The sequence below is a fragment of the Marmota flaviventris genome, chromosome 5 (assembly GCF_047511675.1).
Source record: "Marmota flaviventris isolate mMarFla1 chromosome 5, mMarFla1.hap1, whole genome shotgun sequence".
Lineage (NCBI taxonomy): Eukaryota > Metazoa > Chordata > Mammalia > Rodentia > Sciuridae > Marmota > Marmota flaviventris.
This window is the reverse complement of record NC_092502.1, coordinates 62,222,536-62,236,465: the sequence shown is the minus strand read 5'-3', so window position 1 is coordinate 62,236,465 and position 13,930 is coordinate 62,222,536. Positions and strand designations below refer to the sequence as shown.

Below are 13,930 nucleotides of genomic sequence, written 5' to 3'. Positions count from 1 at the left end.
TGCTTATCAGAGAGGACTAAGTTTGTGAGACACAGGCTGAAACAGGGAGGATTTGGATGGACTTGGAAGGTGGGTAGGATTTGGATGGAGAGAGGGAAGGAAGCACCACGAGGACTAGCATCAGTATAGATAAAGGCACAGTCACCGTGGCCTGGGCATGGTGTCGGGCATTCAAGCAGTGCAGTTTGCTTGATGTGGAGTGCCAGCCGCTGGTCTCCTATGGTCTGGGGCATGCTTCACCCTCTCCCTTGACATGCTTCTCCCTGCCTCTCCCTCTTCTTCCCTCTCCCTAGAGTGACCTTCCCAGGCTGTGAACCTTCTCGCTCCTCAGGGCTCCACACTTGTGATCTCAATACCCCATGCCCTCCTGTAGTCCTCCTGCAGGGTGGGTCACTCATCTGTTCCTCCAGCCTCCCTTAGCCTGTGGCCAGGGGTGGACTCAGTTCTTCTCATTCTCCTTTTATTACATCATCGACTTACCCATTTCCTCTGCCTGACCCTGATCTTCCAAGGGGCAAAGATTGTCTGTCTTCTACCACAGAACCTGGGGTTGGGAGAGATGTCAGGAAATATTTGTGGAATTGAGGCGGGCTTCTAAAAGAGGAGGCTCAAGCTCTTCCAGAAGAGTATATGAACCACCCTTGACCTGATGCTCAAGAATTCATTCAGGGTACAGGCAGAGGAGGGAAATGCAAGTGGGCCCTTCCCGCTCTAGCCGGCTGGGTCAGCAGCCTGAGAATAGGAGAGATTCTCCTCATGGGTCTCCTTCCTCTCCAGAAGTGAGCATCTGCCAGTGCTGAAGGGGACAGCTCCCAGGGCTACTCAGTGAAGCCGAAGGAAGGGACGCAACATCGCAGCTCCCCAGAAGCCTGGGCCCAGAGAAGTTCAGTCTTTCTTGAGCATCAAAATCAATCCATGGTCCCCACCCTAGACCAATGAAACTGCAATCTCAGGAAGGAACTCAGGCATTGGTATTTTTTAAAAGCTTCAAGTAATGTAGATTTGAAATCACTGGGCTAGAAACACTGCCTCAGCCCTTGCCCCAGTTCAGGGAGCAGCCTATAGAAGGAAATCCCTGACTCTGTCCTCAAGGGACTCATAGTACAAATACTCATACATCCAAAAAATATGAAAAATCTAGCATAGACACCAAATATTATTCTAGGTGCTTGCAATATATTGGTGAGCAAAACAGACTGCGTTCTTGGAGCTTGCATTCTTACGTGAGAAGACAGATACTAAAGAACACAAACAATAAATGCTGTAGTGCATTAGAAAGAAGTCCGTAAAGGCTAAGGAAGAAGGTAAAAGGAGATCAGGGGAGGTCTCATGGACCATGTAACATTTGAACAAGGGCTCAAAGTAGGGGAGGGAATTAGCCAGGCTCTCATGAGACAGAAAAGCATTCTGAGCAGAGGGAACACTCAGTACCAAGGCTAATGCAGGAGCAAGGCTGAGTGTGGCTGGGGTCACATGAGCACAGAAGAGAAGATGAAACAGAGATGAAATCAAAGGAAATGGGGACCAGATTGCACTATGTGATGGGTATTTGCGGTAGTGAGGGTGAGCCATGATGGAGCACTTCCCATATGGTGGCCCTGTGCTGAGCACATACCTATGTCCTCTCATTTACCCTGGTGGTACCAATGAGGTAGGTGTTATGATGCTCCCGTTTTCCAGAGAAGGAATTGAGGCTCAGGTCCAAGGTCACACACCTATGTCCACCTGGCTTTAAAAGCCATGCTCTAAATGTTTTTGCCTTAAAGTCTGTGGTGAATGTCACATGCACAGGGCTGTTAGGGGCTCTGAGGACTCAAGGGAAGGGGAAGACTCCAGTTGGACCTTAGTGATGGAAAGAGAAGCCTTTGTCTCCTTTCAGTGTGTCCTACTTATGGACACTTTACTTGGGGACAAGGCTACCATTCCTTTATATTGTGTCTCATAAAAAAATAATTTGAACACAGTAGAGAATATCAATTAGAGAATCAGTAGCAATCACCACCCTCCAATAGAAAAAGAATAAATGAGGCTGAATTACCATTTCCCTGAGTCTTTACTATGGAAGAAACAGAGAAGAAAACTTCTTCATATACAAACTATTTTTCAGCATTCACTAGAGTAAAACAGGACAGACAAATCAATACCGTGAAAGAAAGAGGAGGGACACTAAAGGGACCTACCCACAAAAAGCCACATATGGACACCACTCACATCCTTATTCAAACAAGCCACTGTCAAGATCAGCTCCAGAAGCCCCTCCAGGGAAACATTCATTTCCACATTCCTCCGCTCAACACAGTTCTTGCACACTTCCCGGATGGAACCTAGTGCCAGGCAGAGGGCACTCAGAGGAAACGCAGAGACCACTGCCGTGCCCACCCACCCCCCACAGCCCACACCTCCTGTCCTCATGCTGTTTTCTCTCCCTCCTTTCCTCCTCCTTCAGCGCCACCTGTCCCAGGAAGAGTTCTACCAAGTCTTTGGCATGACCATCTCAGAGTTTGAGCGGCTAGCCCTCTGGAAGAGGAACGAACTCAAGAAGCAAGCCCGGCTCTTCTAGGCAGAGGCTCTATACATATAGATGCATTTATATAAAGATTATGTAAAATCTCTATCCTGAAGCGCGGTGTCATCCCCCTGTGTGATGGGACACGCTGCCTCTGTGAGACTTGCTTTTCTGTACTGTCAGGCAAGCCACATCATTAAGGTATTTTTATGCTCCTTACTTCTCTTTTCTATGTGCTGTGGGATCCGGGAAGGGATTTGAAGGGACCCCGTCCTTTTGCTGGGGATCCTTTTTATACTGAAACATCTGTCCCAAAGTGAGTCCCCACTCTGTTCAAAAGGTGCCTGAAGGAGTCTCTCTGCTCTCTGCTTCTTGGCCCTCTCCCGAGTCTCCAGGGCTCATTTTGACCTTGCAGTTCTCACACACCCTTGGCCCCTTAGGGGCCCTTCTATGGGAGGATCCACAGTGATCTCCCCAAATCATCGAGCACCTTCAAGGTCTCGTGAAAAATTTTCTCCACACCTCCAATTTGGAGCTCTTTGCTCTCAGGGTGGTGCAGTTAGAAGTGTGAGCCCCAGATCCACTCGTTACACCTGTGGACAGAAGTGGACAGGGCCCTGGCCTCTCCTCAGCTCACCAACCCTCCTCCTCTGCCCTTAATCCTGATCACTCCCTTGTCCAAATCTAGGATTCAAAGGTAGAAAAAGAAAAAAGGTGCTCCCTTCCCTCCACCACCTCCAACTGGCCTCTTTGCCTGGCCTGGACTTGGAGGAACAGAGGAGAGGAGAGGGAGCTGGGAACAGGAAATGGAGCCAGGCACCTGCCAAATCCAAGCTGTGGGACCTCTGACCCTCCTCTCTCCCTCACTGCTCCCAGCACCTCCTGACGCTTCCCCCTTCCTAGGAGAGGCTGATTGTTGCAGCCTGTATTCTTCAGCCTTATTACAATCTATGTGCCTGATGACCTACCTACCACAGGGCTAACGTTCCCCCCACAGCTCCAACCCAACAACCAGAGAGACAGCTCTCACCACCCTCTACAGGGAGAATAGGCCACACCCCAGAGAAAGGCTCTTGGCCTGGGCCACTGGGCAACCATATTAGACCCCCACATCAATCCCAGGTCCCACTGCAAAGTTGGCCAGGTCTCATGGAGGAAACTTCCAGAGCATGACTTCTTACAAGATTCCAAAATGAGGTGTTGGCCAACACTGCTCACGGTCATCCAGATTGTCCCAGGGGCCTGCCTTTCCTGTCTCTGGAACAGGGGTGAAAGCTTACCCTTTTCTCATCCTCTTTCCAAACTTTCAACCCTGAATTGGCCATGTTTGGGGGATGGGCACTGTTCCTTCTTGGAGATATGTTGTTTCAGACCATCTTGAGATCATGGAGGAAGGATGAAGAAGTGGAGGTGACAACTGTGACTCTCAAGTGGCTGGTAATGCAATGAGGCAAATGTCAAACTAAAGTCCATCCAACAACCCTCACTGAGTACCTGCTGAATACTGAGCACTGAATGGGGGAGAGGGGTGCTGGGATGAATCAATGTGGGCCCCATCTCAGAGGCACGCCTAATAAGAGTGGGCAACATGAGACGTACACCCAAACATAAGGAATATAAGGCAGAAAGTGAGAGAAGGCTTGAGAAAGTGTGACATTACTGAAGAGCCAGATGCAGTTGGTGCAGACCAAGGAGAGCTTTCTGGAAGAGACTGCATCTGAGTGAAATCTGGAAGGATCTCTGTAAACTGCGAGTTAAAAGGGTAATAGGGTGGAGAGACCAGAAGGGAAGTCGAATGTACTCTGGTTTAAGATGTCAAATCTCCCTGCAACTTCTCTTCTTGGCCAACATCTTTCAATGTTCCTGACCCGTGAGAAATGTCCCCAGCCAGACACAATCATTGAAACTGCCTCATTATCACTGGTTAACAACTTGCGAGACTGAAGGGCTTTTGTTATTGTTGTTGAATATTTTTGTTTCCCATAAAAGCACATCATTGCAACCCAGACCCGTGTTCTCTGTGGTTTCCAGCGTGAGTGGAAATGACTGACATGGGAAAAGGCTAAACCATGCACATTTTTTTTTCAAAATAAATAAACCTAAAGAGCAGTCACTTGTTTGGCCTTGATTTCTCTTCTGTAAAATGGGAATATTTGATGAGATCAACGGTATCCAGATTATTTTCTGCAAAATGCAGGGTACTTCAAGTTAGCAGAGGTTGCTCCAACCACAAATAAGCTTCTGCTATCAAAAGCAATTAAGTATTAAGCACCAACAACATGTCCAGGTCTATGCTGAGGACCTTCTACATCATCTCACTAAAGCCTCTGTAACAACTCAAGAGGTGGCCATAATTAATTAACCATCTCACAGATGAAAAACAGCTTAGAAGAAGACACATGATTACCACCAGTAGAGCCAGAAGTCAATCCCAGCTGGTCTGGCTGGAAAGACCAGCTTCTCATTCTTATCTAGCAAGACCCCTTCCATTGCAAGTAAAATTCACCTTATTAAAAGTGGCTTAAATGATGAGAACAAGGTTAGTAAATTCATCATCTCAGTGACGCTGTCCAGAGCCCATGTTCCTTACACCTCTTTACTTGATTACCCACAGTATTTTGACTTTCGTCTCTGCCAATGTGTCCCCTCATGTTTACAAGAGGCTGCTGTGCCTCCAGGCATCATATCCTCATACAACCACATTAAGAGACAGGAAAGGAATTTCCCCTTGAATGTCTAGTTTAATCAGAAAAACTTTCCCAGAAGCCCTCAGTACACTTCTGTTCAAGTTCTGCTGACCAGAAATAGGGAGTATGTCCAACCATTACTGCAATAAAGGCTGGGAAATGAACATTTCATCCTTGATAGTGACAAGGGGAAAAGGAGGCAGACTGAAAGGAATGACCAACTAAAAATTCTGGGGAGCATGGAGTAGAGCCAGTGAAGAGGAACATCGGGTTAAAAGAGGTGAGTAGGCAGGTGAGGGTCAGAATATGAGGGAGATCTACAGGGACTTCTCTCATTCATTCAGGTTTGGTAGATGTGGTCTGGCTTGCACTGTGGTTATTAACATGCTGGATGTAGAAAGAACTGCTATAAGCCTTGCCACTCAAAGTGTAGTCTAGCCAGAAACATCAACATCACCCTGTAGCTTGCCAGAAATGCAGAATCTGGGGCCCCATCCTGACCTCCTCCATAAGCAGCTGTCTTTTAATAAGTTCCCCAAGACACACCAATAGTGAAATTTCAGAAGTGCTACCCCAAATTGTCTACCTTTTACAAACAGAAACAACCTTTTTGAAACAGACTTCCTGAAGTTTTCCAAGGGGGACTTTTTCCCCTGCACATAACCCCTTTGGACACTGGAGGGCAATCTTACATGAATAAGGCAGAACCCAACTTTGGAGGTCACCTGCATCACACAAGGTTAGAGTTTAAAGCCAATGCAATGAGCCAGCTGAGCGCTGGAGTTGGTGTGGATGAGGGGCAGCTCTGCTGCCCTGGGAGCCCCTCGCCTTCACCAGGTGCCATGCCCAGAGCTATGGGCACCAGCTGTGGAAGGTGTCAGTGACTGTAGCTGGCTCCTGAGCAGAGCCACACATGGAACAGAAGGGCTGCTATTCAGCATTGATAGCAAAACTCAAGAGGAGAAAAAGCACAGCTAAAATTAATAATTAACACACAGAATCATGCCAACTTCACTAATGCCCCACGTGGGATGAAGCCTTAAGTGTAGAGCTCTTCAGCACTAAAAATCTGACCACGCAGTGATGAATACCTTGCTTACATATGCAGCTCTGAGCCTCTGCCCAGCCATTCAGAAGCCCTGGAGTGGGACTCCAAATAGACAAAACCCACAGATATGAGATGGGGCCAGCCTCCTGCTACCCGCCAGAAGCACTCCAGCCTCTTTCCCTGGCCTGGTCAATGTGCTGGCACAGGGACACAGAGAAGGGACACCAAAGGCCAGTAGACACCACCCTTGCTTTGTCTTCAGGGCTAATTGGGACCATGTGTGCAGATAAATCAGGTTAAAAAGTAATGTGATATCTATGCTAATGGCCTGAAGTGTGTCCTTGTCAGGAAGCACTGTCCCACTCAAACACCTTTCAAATTATTTAGTTACTCAATGATATCTAAGGAATATTTTTCCTTCAGTGGATCCATCTGTTTCTATTTTAATATCAATGAAACTATCTATTTGTAGGACTGGTTATACATTCAGATACATTTTCTAATTCTCCAAAGACACTGGCCTGTGTAACACTGAAGTCAGCTCACTTCTTCACCCACACCCAAGGAGCCACTGTTCCGGTTGATAGAAGTGAGTAGGGAGAAGGTGACTTTACGCCCTCAGCGTCCTCAGGACACCTGGTCTCTGGGGAGCTGGCAATGCTGCAGAGAGAGGAAAGCACAAGATTCTTTGACAATCAAAGGTGATCCATCACCAAGGTCAAGACTTTCACGTACCATTGCTGGTTCCTGGGGCACCGTGTACACAGGCAGTCCCTGGACCTTGCTTAGGTTTTCATTGAATGCAGTTCCTATATCCCCTGCTGCTCTGGGTTGTAAGGCCTTTGCCTCCTTGTGGATATTATAGCTCCACGGATATGGACACCCTGCCAACACCAGCCTCCCTGGCAAATTTTAGCCTTGACAGTTACAAGCAGAATTGTTCCTGCCCCTGCCTCCATCTTTGCATGTTGAAGTCGCAGCCCTCGGACCCTGAGAATGTGACTGACTGTATTTGGAGACAGAGCTTTTTTATTTTTATTTATTTATTTATTTTTAGTTGTAGATGGACACAATACCTTTATTTAATTTGTTTTTATGTGGTGCTGAGGATTGAACCCAGTGCCTCACATGTGCTAGGCAAGTGCTCTACCACTGAGCCACAAACCCCAGCCCCGAGACAGGGATTTTAAAGAGGTGATCAAATTAAAATGAGGCATAGAGTGGGCTCTGATCTGATCTACCTGCGGTCAGAGACACAGAGATCAGGACACTCTGGGGCCAAGGCATACAAGCATGGAGCGTGATGACCAGCTAGGAGTCAAGGAGAGAGCTTCCCAGGAAACCAGTGCTGCCAGCACATTGGTCTTAGACTTCCAGTTTCCACAACTGACAGAAAATTAACTTCTGTTGTTGGAGCCATGCAGTCTGTGGTGCTCCGTTCTAGCCACTCTAGCAAACTAACATACTGGCTTTTGCAAAACAGAAATTATGGCACTTACGCATGAGTGATGCACTCCTGCAGAGGCCAAGACTCTCACATACCATTGCTTCCACAGGGGAGGTATGCATTTGGGTGCTCAGCATCACCCCAATAGTCCCATCAGGAGGTGTGCCCAGGCTGTGAGTGCCCCCTCTAGGCCATTGCTGAGAGAGAGGCAGGCCTCTCTCACCTGAGTCTCCAGCTATCAGCCCAACTCAGTCAAGAGCTTCCTGGCCTTCCTTGCTACAGACTGGGAGACTAAACAGAGGAAGGAAGTGTTAGCGCATGGAAAGCAGTGACAACTCTGTTTGCATTCCTGGATCGAGGTTCCCTTAAATCTGCACCACCCTCGAGCTCCCCAGGAACCCACTAAGCAATAAATTGCTCTTTTGGTTTGAGTTGTAACTCACTTGGAGTTGGGACAAATACACTGGCTTTCCAGGTGAATTAACTGTGACAGTGGAGTCTCACATGTGTTCCTTTGCTGTCTGTGTGACAGAGCAACCACAATCTAATAGTGCAGGCATCAGCCCTCTGCCCCTGGGAGCATGGAGTGGAATGCGGGAAGCCAAGCAAACACATGGAAAGGGGTGAAAGCTTTCCCCAGTCGTTGAGAAGTGCTGGTAGGGCCAGGACCAACAGCCTTCTCATTTTCCAAAGCGCCTATTGCCATACAAAAGCATTATGCCCGCCTCCCTGACACACAAGGTCTTGCTCACCTGGACTGGGACAAACCATCCACCTTACCCAAGCAATTTGTCCTTCTGATGAAATAACTGCACTAATTTTTTTAAATATGCATACAAGACATCACTCCCTAGAAGATTTGGGGGTACGGGAACTGCATGTATGGTAGCCCACCCACCCAGGAGCACGGATTGTTCCTGAAGGGAAGGAGGAAGCTGGCAGAACTCCCAGCATGTCTAATGGTTTGATTTATAGAAAACTCCCTGCAGGGGGCAGCCTGAGTACATAGCCAAGACTTCCTTACTGTTTTCATAAGCATCTGACAAAGCTCTTCAGAGGAAACCCACTGATAAAATAACAACTGACCCTTCCTGCAACAGGTCAGGAACTGTACTAACCATGTCACATGTCTCATTTGACCTCTGGGTGCCACTTTCATCCTTTTTACAGATGAGAAAATTTTTTACAGATAAGGAAATTGAGCCCTTGGTGAATAATTCATCCAAGGTTTCTCTGCTGTTTGTGACAGAGTCTGAACTTGAACTCAGGGCCATGTTACCCAAACCCATGCCCTTGGCCACTACACAATGACCACTCCTAGGCAGAGGGCCAAATGGCATTTGGAAAAGGCTTCCCTGGGCCAGGCATAGCACCCCATCTCTTTGCATTCGGTCATATTTAAGCCTCGCTACCACCACCAGGTCAGGGAGGTTGTGGGTAGCCCCAACTTTTAGATGAGAAATTTGAGGTTCAGGGAGGTTGAAGGTCATGCTCTTGACCATGCATGCATAGGCAGGGCTGAATAGCAAACTCAAGTTATCCCAAAGTCTTACACTTCATCAAGCCGAGCAGAGTGGTAGTCGTGAGGGTGGAGATAACAGGGCTTGTGTGACATCATGCCTGGGACCCTGGGCACCCCTGCTCCTGGTGCTGCCTCTGAGGCGATGTGTGAGTTCAGGCCACATTTCTTCCCCTCTTGACTTCAGCTTCCCCATCTGAATGGGACCAGAAGAAGGGATAAGACTGGCTGGTATCTCAGAGGGGTTCTAGTTCCAGGTTATGAAATTCACTTTGGACCCCAAAACCTGGAGTCCACCTGCTCCGTGGGGGTAAAGTTATTGGCCCTTCAGAAGAGTGAGTCCCCACTGCAGTGTGAGGGGTAGGGTATCTATCTGGATCCCTCGGAGTAAAGGAATCCAGCTGGAGAGAAGCTCCAAAGGTCTTCACGGGCCACACAGGGGCCTAAAGGCCAGATTGAGCCCATAGGAAGACTTTAGCTGGTTCTCACAATGTTCTAAAGCAACAGGAATAAGTTACCAACATTGTTACCCAAAGAGAGTTTCCACTAAAATCTGGATGTCTGGGTTCTTTCTCCTACAAAATCGTAAGTCTGGCCACCCCAGGCCGGAGCTGAGTGGCTCCCAGCCTTGCTTTGTCACATCCCAGGGCTCCCACGACCTGTCCCCCACCCGGCCCTGTAGCCCTTCAGTGTGTGCACCTCACATCGGGCCCCTCTGTGCTCTTTCCTTGCAGCAGGACAAAGGGAGGGGACAGGCTTCGTGTGGCACTTGGGCGTGAAAACAAAAGTTCATTTTCCTCCAACACACCAGCGGGCTCGCATCTACTGACTGTGGAAGCCAAGCCCTGTGACCTGGAGCAGAAACCCGAAGGTGCCCAACAGAGGAGCGTTCATCCACCCACGAAACTCTCTTTCTCCCATCAGCCACCATTCACAGCTCTATCTGCTTTCCGGGGCCCAGGGTGGACCAGCAGCATGTCATTTCCCGGGACAGAGGCTATAATGGCGACATTGTGCCAAGTGGAACAAGAGAGGTTTTCATCCAACAGCCAGCATCGGGCAGACACCCGAGCAAGGGACTCTGGGGCTCACCCTGTACAAGGGAGCATGAGAGAGGAGCCCTGAGCCAAGGAGAAAATATGAGGCCTCGGCGGCCACATGGGGCTAGAAACAGAGACATTTCTCACACAGCACCTCACTGTGATCCTATTTTCCTCTGCAAATAAATAAACAATTAAACAATCCTCCAGGATAAATGGGACCCCCAGGACACATGCATTAATAGAAGCCAGTGACAGCAGCCTCACAAATCTATGAGTATTTACTGACTGACTCATTTCAGAAATATTTATTACTTCTTACCAGCCAGGTGCTGTGCTAGGCTGTAGCAACCTAGCAATGCATAAGACACAGTACCCACCCTCATGGCAATCTGGGGCCAGGAAGGGGCAAGTACACATCAAATTATATTTTTGATGACCCAACAGGAAAACTGAGATTCATGTAGTAACAGAGGCAACTCAAGTACCCAGATTTAGTCAGTTGCTGTGGCACCTGCCTATAAACCAGCAACTCAAGAGGCTGAGACAGGAGGATCACAAGTTTGAGGCTAGCCTCAACAATTTAGTGAGACCCTATCTCAAAATAAAAAATAAACAGGGCTGGGATGCAGCTCAGTGGTAAAGTGCCCCTAGGTTCCGGTCCCCAGTACAGCCAAAAACAAAACAAAAAAGAACCCAGATCTAAGCCCCGTGTTTCCCTACACTTCCTTGAATTGCCAGAGATAGTTGCAGGCTCAGTGAATAAAGCACCTTCAGGACCATAATGAGGAATTTGGACTCTCCACTAAGGGCAAAAGAATGTCATAAAACATTTTTAAGGGGAAAGTGACATAGTCCATAGTCCATTCTGATGGCCACGGCGGAAGCAGACCCTTGACTCAAGGTGACAGGTTGGAAGGCGAGAGTATGTTTCTGTCTCTGGGACAAAGAGCCCTTTCCCTCCAAAGTTTTCTTTCCCAGGGTCTCCCAGTTCCACCTGATAAGCTAAGAATGAGCCTAGGGAGTATCATTTGTTTTCCTAAGACTGGGAGCAAGAGGGAGTTGAGAGCTTTCTTCCTGGTATTGTTCACTGGGATCAAATTTGATATCTTCTTAGAGAGCCAGACCTTGCCACATAGAATTCTTTAGACAAGCATGAGGCAAACCTAGGAAAGTGTAGTGAACAAGAAACAAAGGAAAGATATGAGGCAGTCCTAAATATACTGCCAGTTTTGCACTCAAAGAAATAGAAAAGGAAAGAGAAAACCAGACATCAACAGCTCCCCTCCCACACCTCATTCAGTGCCTAGCACCTGATATCCATTGATCCAGCCAAACCAAACTGCTTTGCAGACACATCCTGCTGTTTCCTATCTTTATGTCTTGGTTCTCACTGTTTTCCTTCCCCAAAATGTTATCTCCTCGTTGCATGTTTAAATCCTTTGCAGCTCAGTTGACACCTCACCAATTAATTGTCTATCGTCCATTACCATCTCCATGATCATTAAGAAATTCTTGCTCAATCTTTATGGACTCTGTTTTAGTCAGCTTTTTTTCACTGCTGTGACTAAAAGATCTAAAAAGAACATCTTTGGAGGAAGAAAAGTTTATTTTGGAGCTCACAGCTTCAGAGGTCTCAGTCCATAGACAGCTGGCTCCATTCCTCAGGTCTTGAGGTGAGACAGAACATCATAGGAAGAGTGTGGCAGATGGAAGCAGCTCACATGATGATCAGAAAACAGAGAGAAACTCCATTCACCAGATACAAAATATATACCCCAAAGGCACACCCCCAAAGATTTACCTCCTCCAGCCACACCCTACTCACCTTCAGTTACCACTCAGTTAATCCACATCGAGGGATTAATTCACTGATTGGGTTAAGACTCTTATAATCCAATCATTTCTCTTCTAAACCGTCTTGCATTGGCTCACACATGAGCTTTTAGGGGACACCTCACATCCAAACCATAACAGACTGCAACAGCGTTTGATCTCTCCTGTAGTACTTTTCACACAGTAACTGGCATTAAAAAGTAGCTTGTATCTAACTATTTCCTCCACTGGATTGTAGATTCCTGGAGAACAAGGAACGTTTCTAATCAGTGTTTGTTCTCTGAATAGGAACTTGCACATAGTGTAATCAAAATCATCTGAAATGATAGTAAATAAGATAGTTCATCCATCATTTTGTGGTGAATATGAATCTCACTAAAGGAAAAGTAGACAAAATATATAGTTGTTCCTATACATTAATCCAGAAATAGTCTTCATCCATCTTATTCCCTTATCCTGGCAGCAACCAAGCTGTAGTCTACTTAGTCAACATTGCCACCTAATGGTCATTATGGGTAATTATCTAAACTAGAACCTCTACACCTTCCCAGCAAATTTTTATTCTCAAAATTTTGCACATACTGTGTTTTTCCATCTTTTTATCTCTCTGTGACCATAGTTAATTCCACTCCATAAGTTAACTTCACTGACACTTGTAAACTCTCCTTAGCCATTTTGACTTTTCTGTTCCAATTCTCTGAAGAAACCTCCAAAGTCCCTAAAGTCTTCTAAAAGTTCTCTTTTAAAATCTCTACAACATTGCTGGTGGGACTGCAAACTGGTGCAGCCAATTTCGAAGGCAGTATGGAGATTCCTTGGAAAACTAGGTATGGAACCACCATTTGACCCAGCTATTCCTCTGCTCGGACTATACCCAAAGGACTTAAAAACAGCATATTACAGGGACACAGACACATCAATGTTTATAGCAGCCCAATTCACAATAGCTAAACTGTGGAGCCAACCTAGATGCCCTTCATCTAGGTTGAGAGCTCTCATTCCTGGATGAATGGATTAAAAATGAGGCATATATACACAATGGAATTTTACTCAGCATTAAAAAAGAACAAAACTTTGGCATTTGCAGGTAAATGGATAGCCTTGGAGAAGATAGTGCTAAGTGAAGTCAGCCAATCCCCCCAAAACAAATACTGAATGTTTTCTATGATATAGGGAGGTTGACACATAGTGGGATAGGGAGAGAGAGCATGGGAGGAATAGATAAATTCAAGATAGGGAAGGGGGGTGAGAGGGACAGGGATTGGGTAGGGGAGTAACAAGGATGGTGGAATGTGATGGTCATCATTATACAAAGTACATGTATGAAGACTTGAATTGGATGTCAACATACTTTATATACAAACAGAAATACAAAAAGCATGGTATTTATGTGTATTAAGAATTATAATGCAAAAAAAATAACGTTACCTTAGTTTAGGTAGAGGGAAGTACAAGGAGGGGAAGGCAGGGGATGAGGGGATAAGAAAAAAAGTAGAATTAAACAGACATTATTACTGTATGTATGTATGTGACTGTATGACCAATGTGATTCTACAATATGTAAACTCAGAAAAATGAGAAATTATATCCCATCTATGTATGATAAAAGTAAATAAATAAATAAATTTTTTAAAAATCTCTACAAAAGCTTCTATCTGTTCTTACAGTAATAATGTTTCAAACTCTCGTTCATATTTCAAATGAAACGTGTTTTTAAAAGGATTGGAAGGCTAGCATGGAAACTTAACTGCAACGTATAGACTGATTTCCAAGTATTTCAGAGTTTAGTGGACTTTGGGAACTTAATCTACTTGTAAATTGATGGTTTGCTGTTTTAGAATTCAAAA

The 13,930-nt window shown here is 46.3% G+C and overlaps 1 protein-coding gene across 1 annotated transcript in view; it reads left to right on the top strand.

The window, feature by feature from the left end:
* Positions 1-4,619, top strand: part of Ablim3 (actin binding LIM protein family member 3) — a 109,667-nt gene extending 105,048 nt beyond the window's left edge. The window contains exon 23 of the mRNA XM_027949352.2: positions 2,447-4,619. Coding sequence (XP_027805153.1) covers positions 2,447-2,560 — 114 coding nt within the window. The 3' untranslated portion in view covers positions 2,561-4,619. The remainder of the gene's footprint in view (positions 1-2,446) is intronic.
* Positions 4,620-13,930: the final 9,311 nt, after the last annotated feature.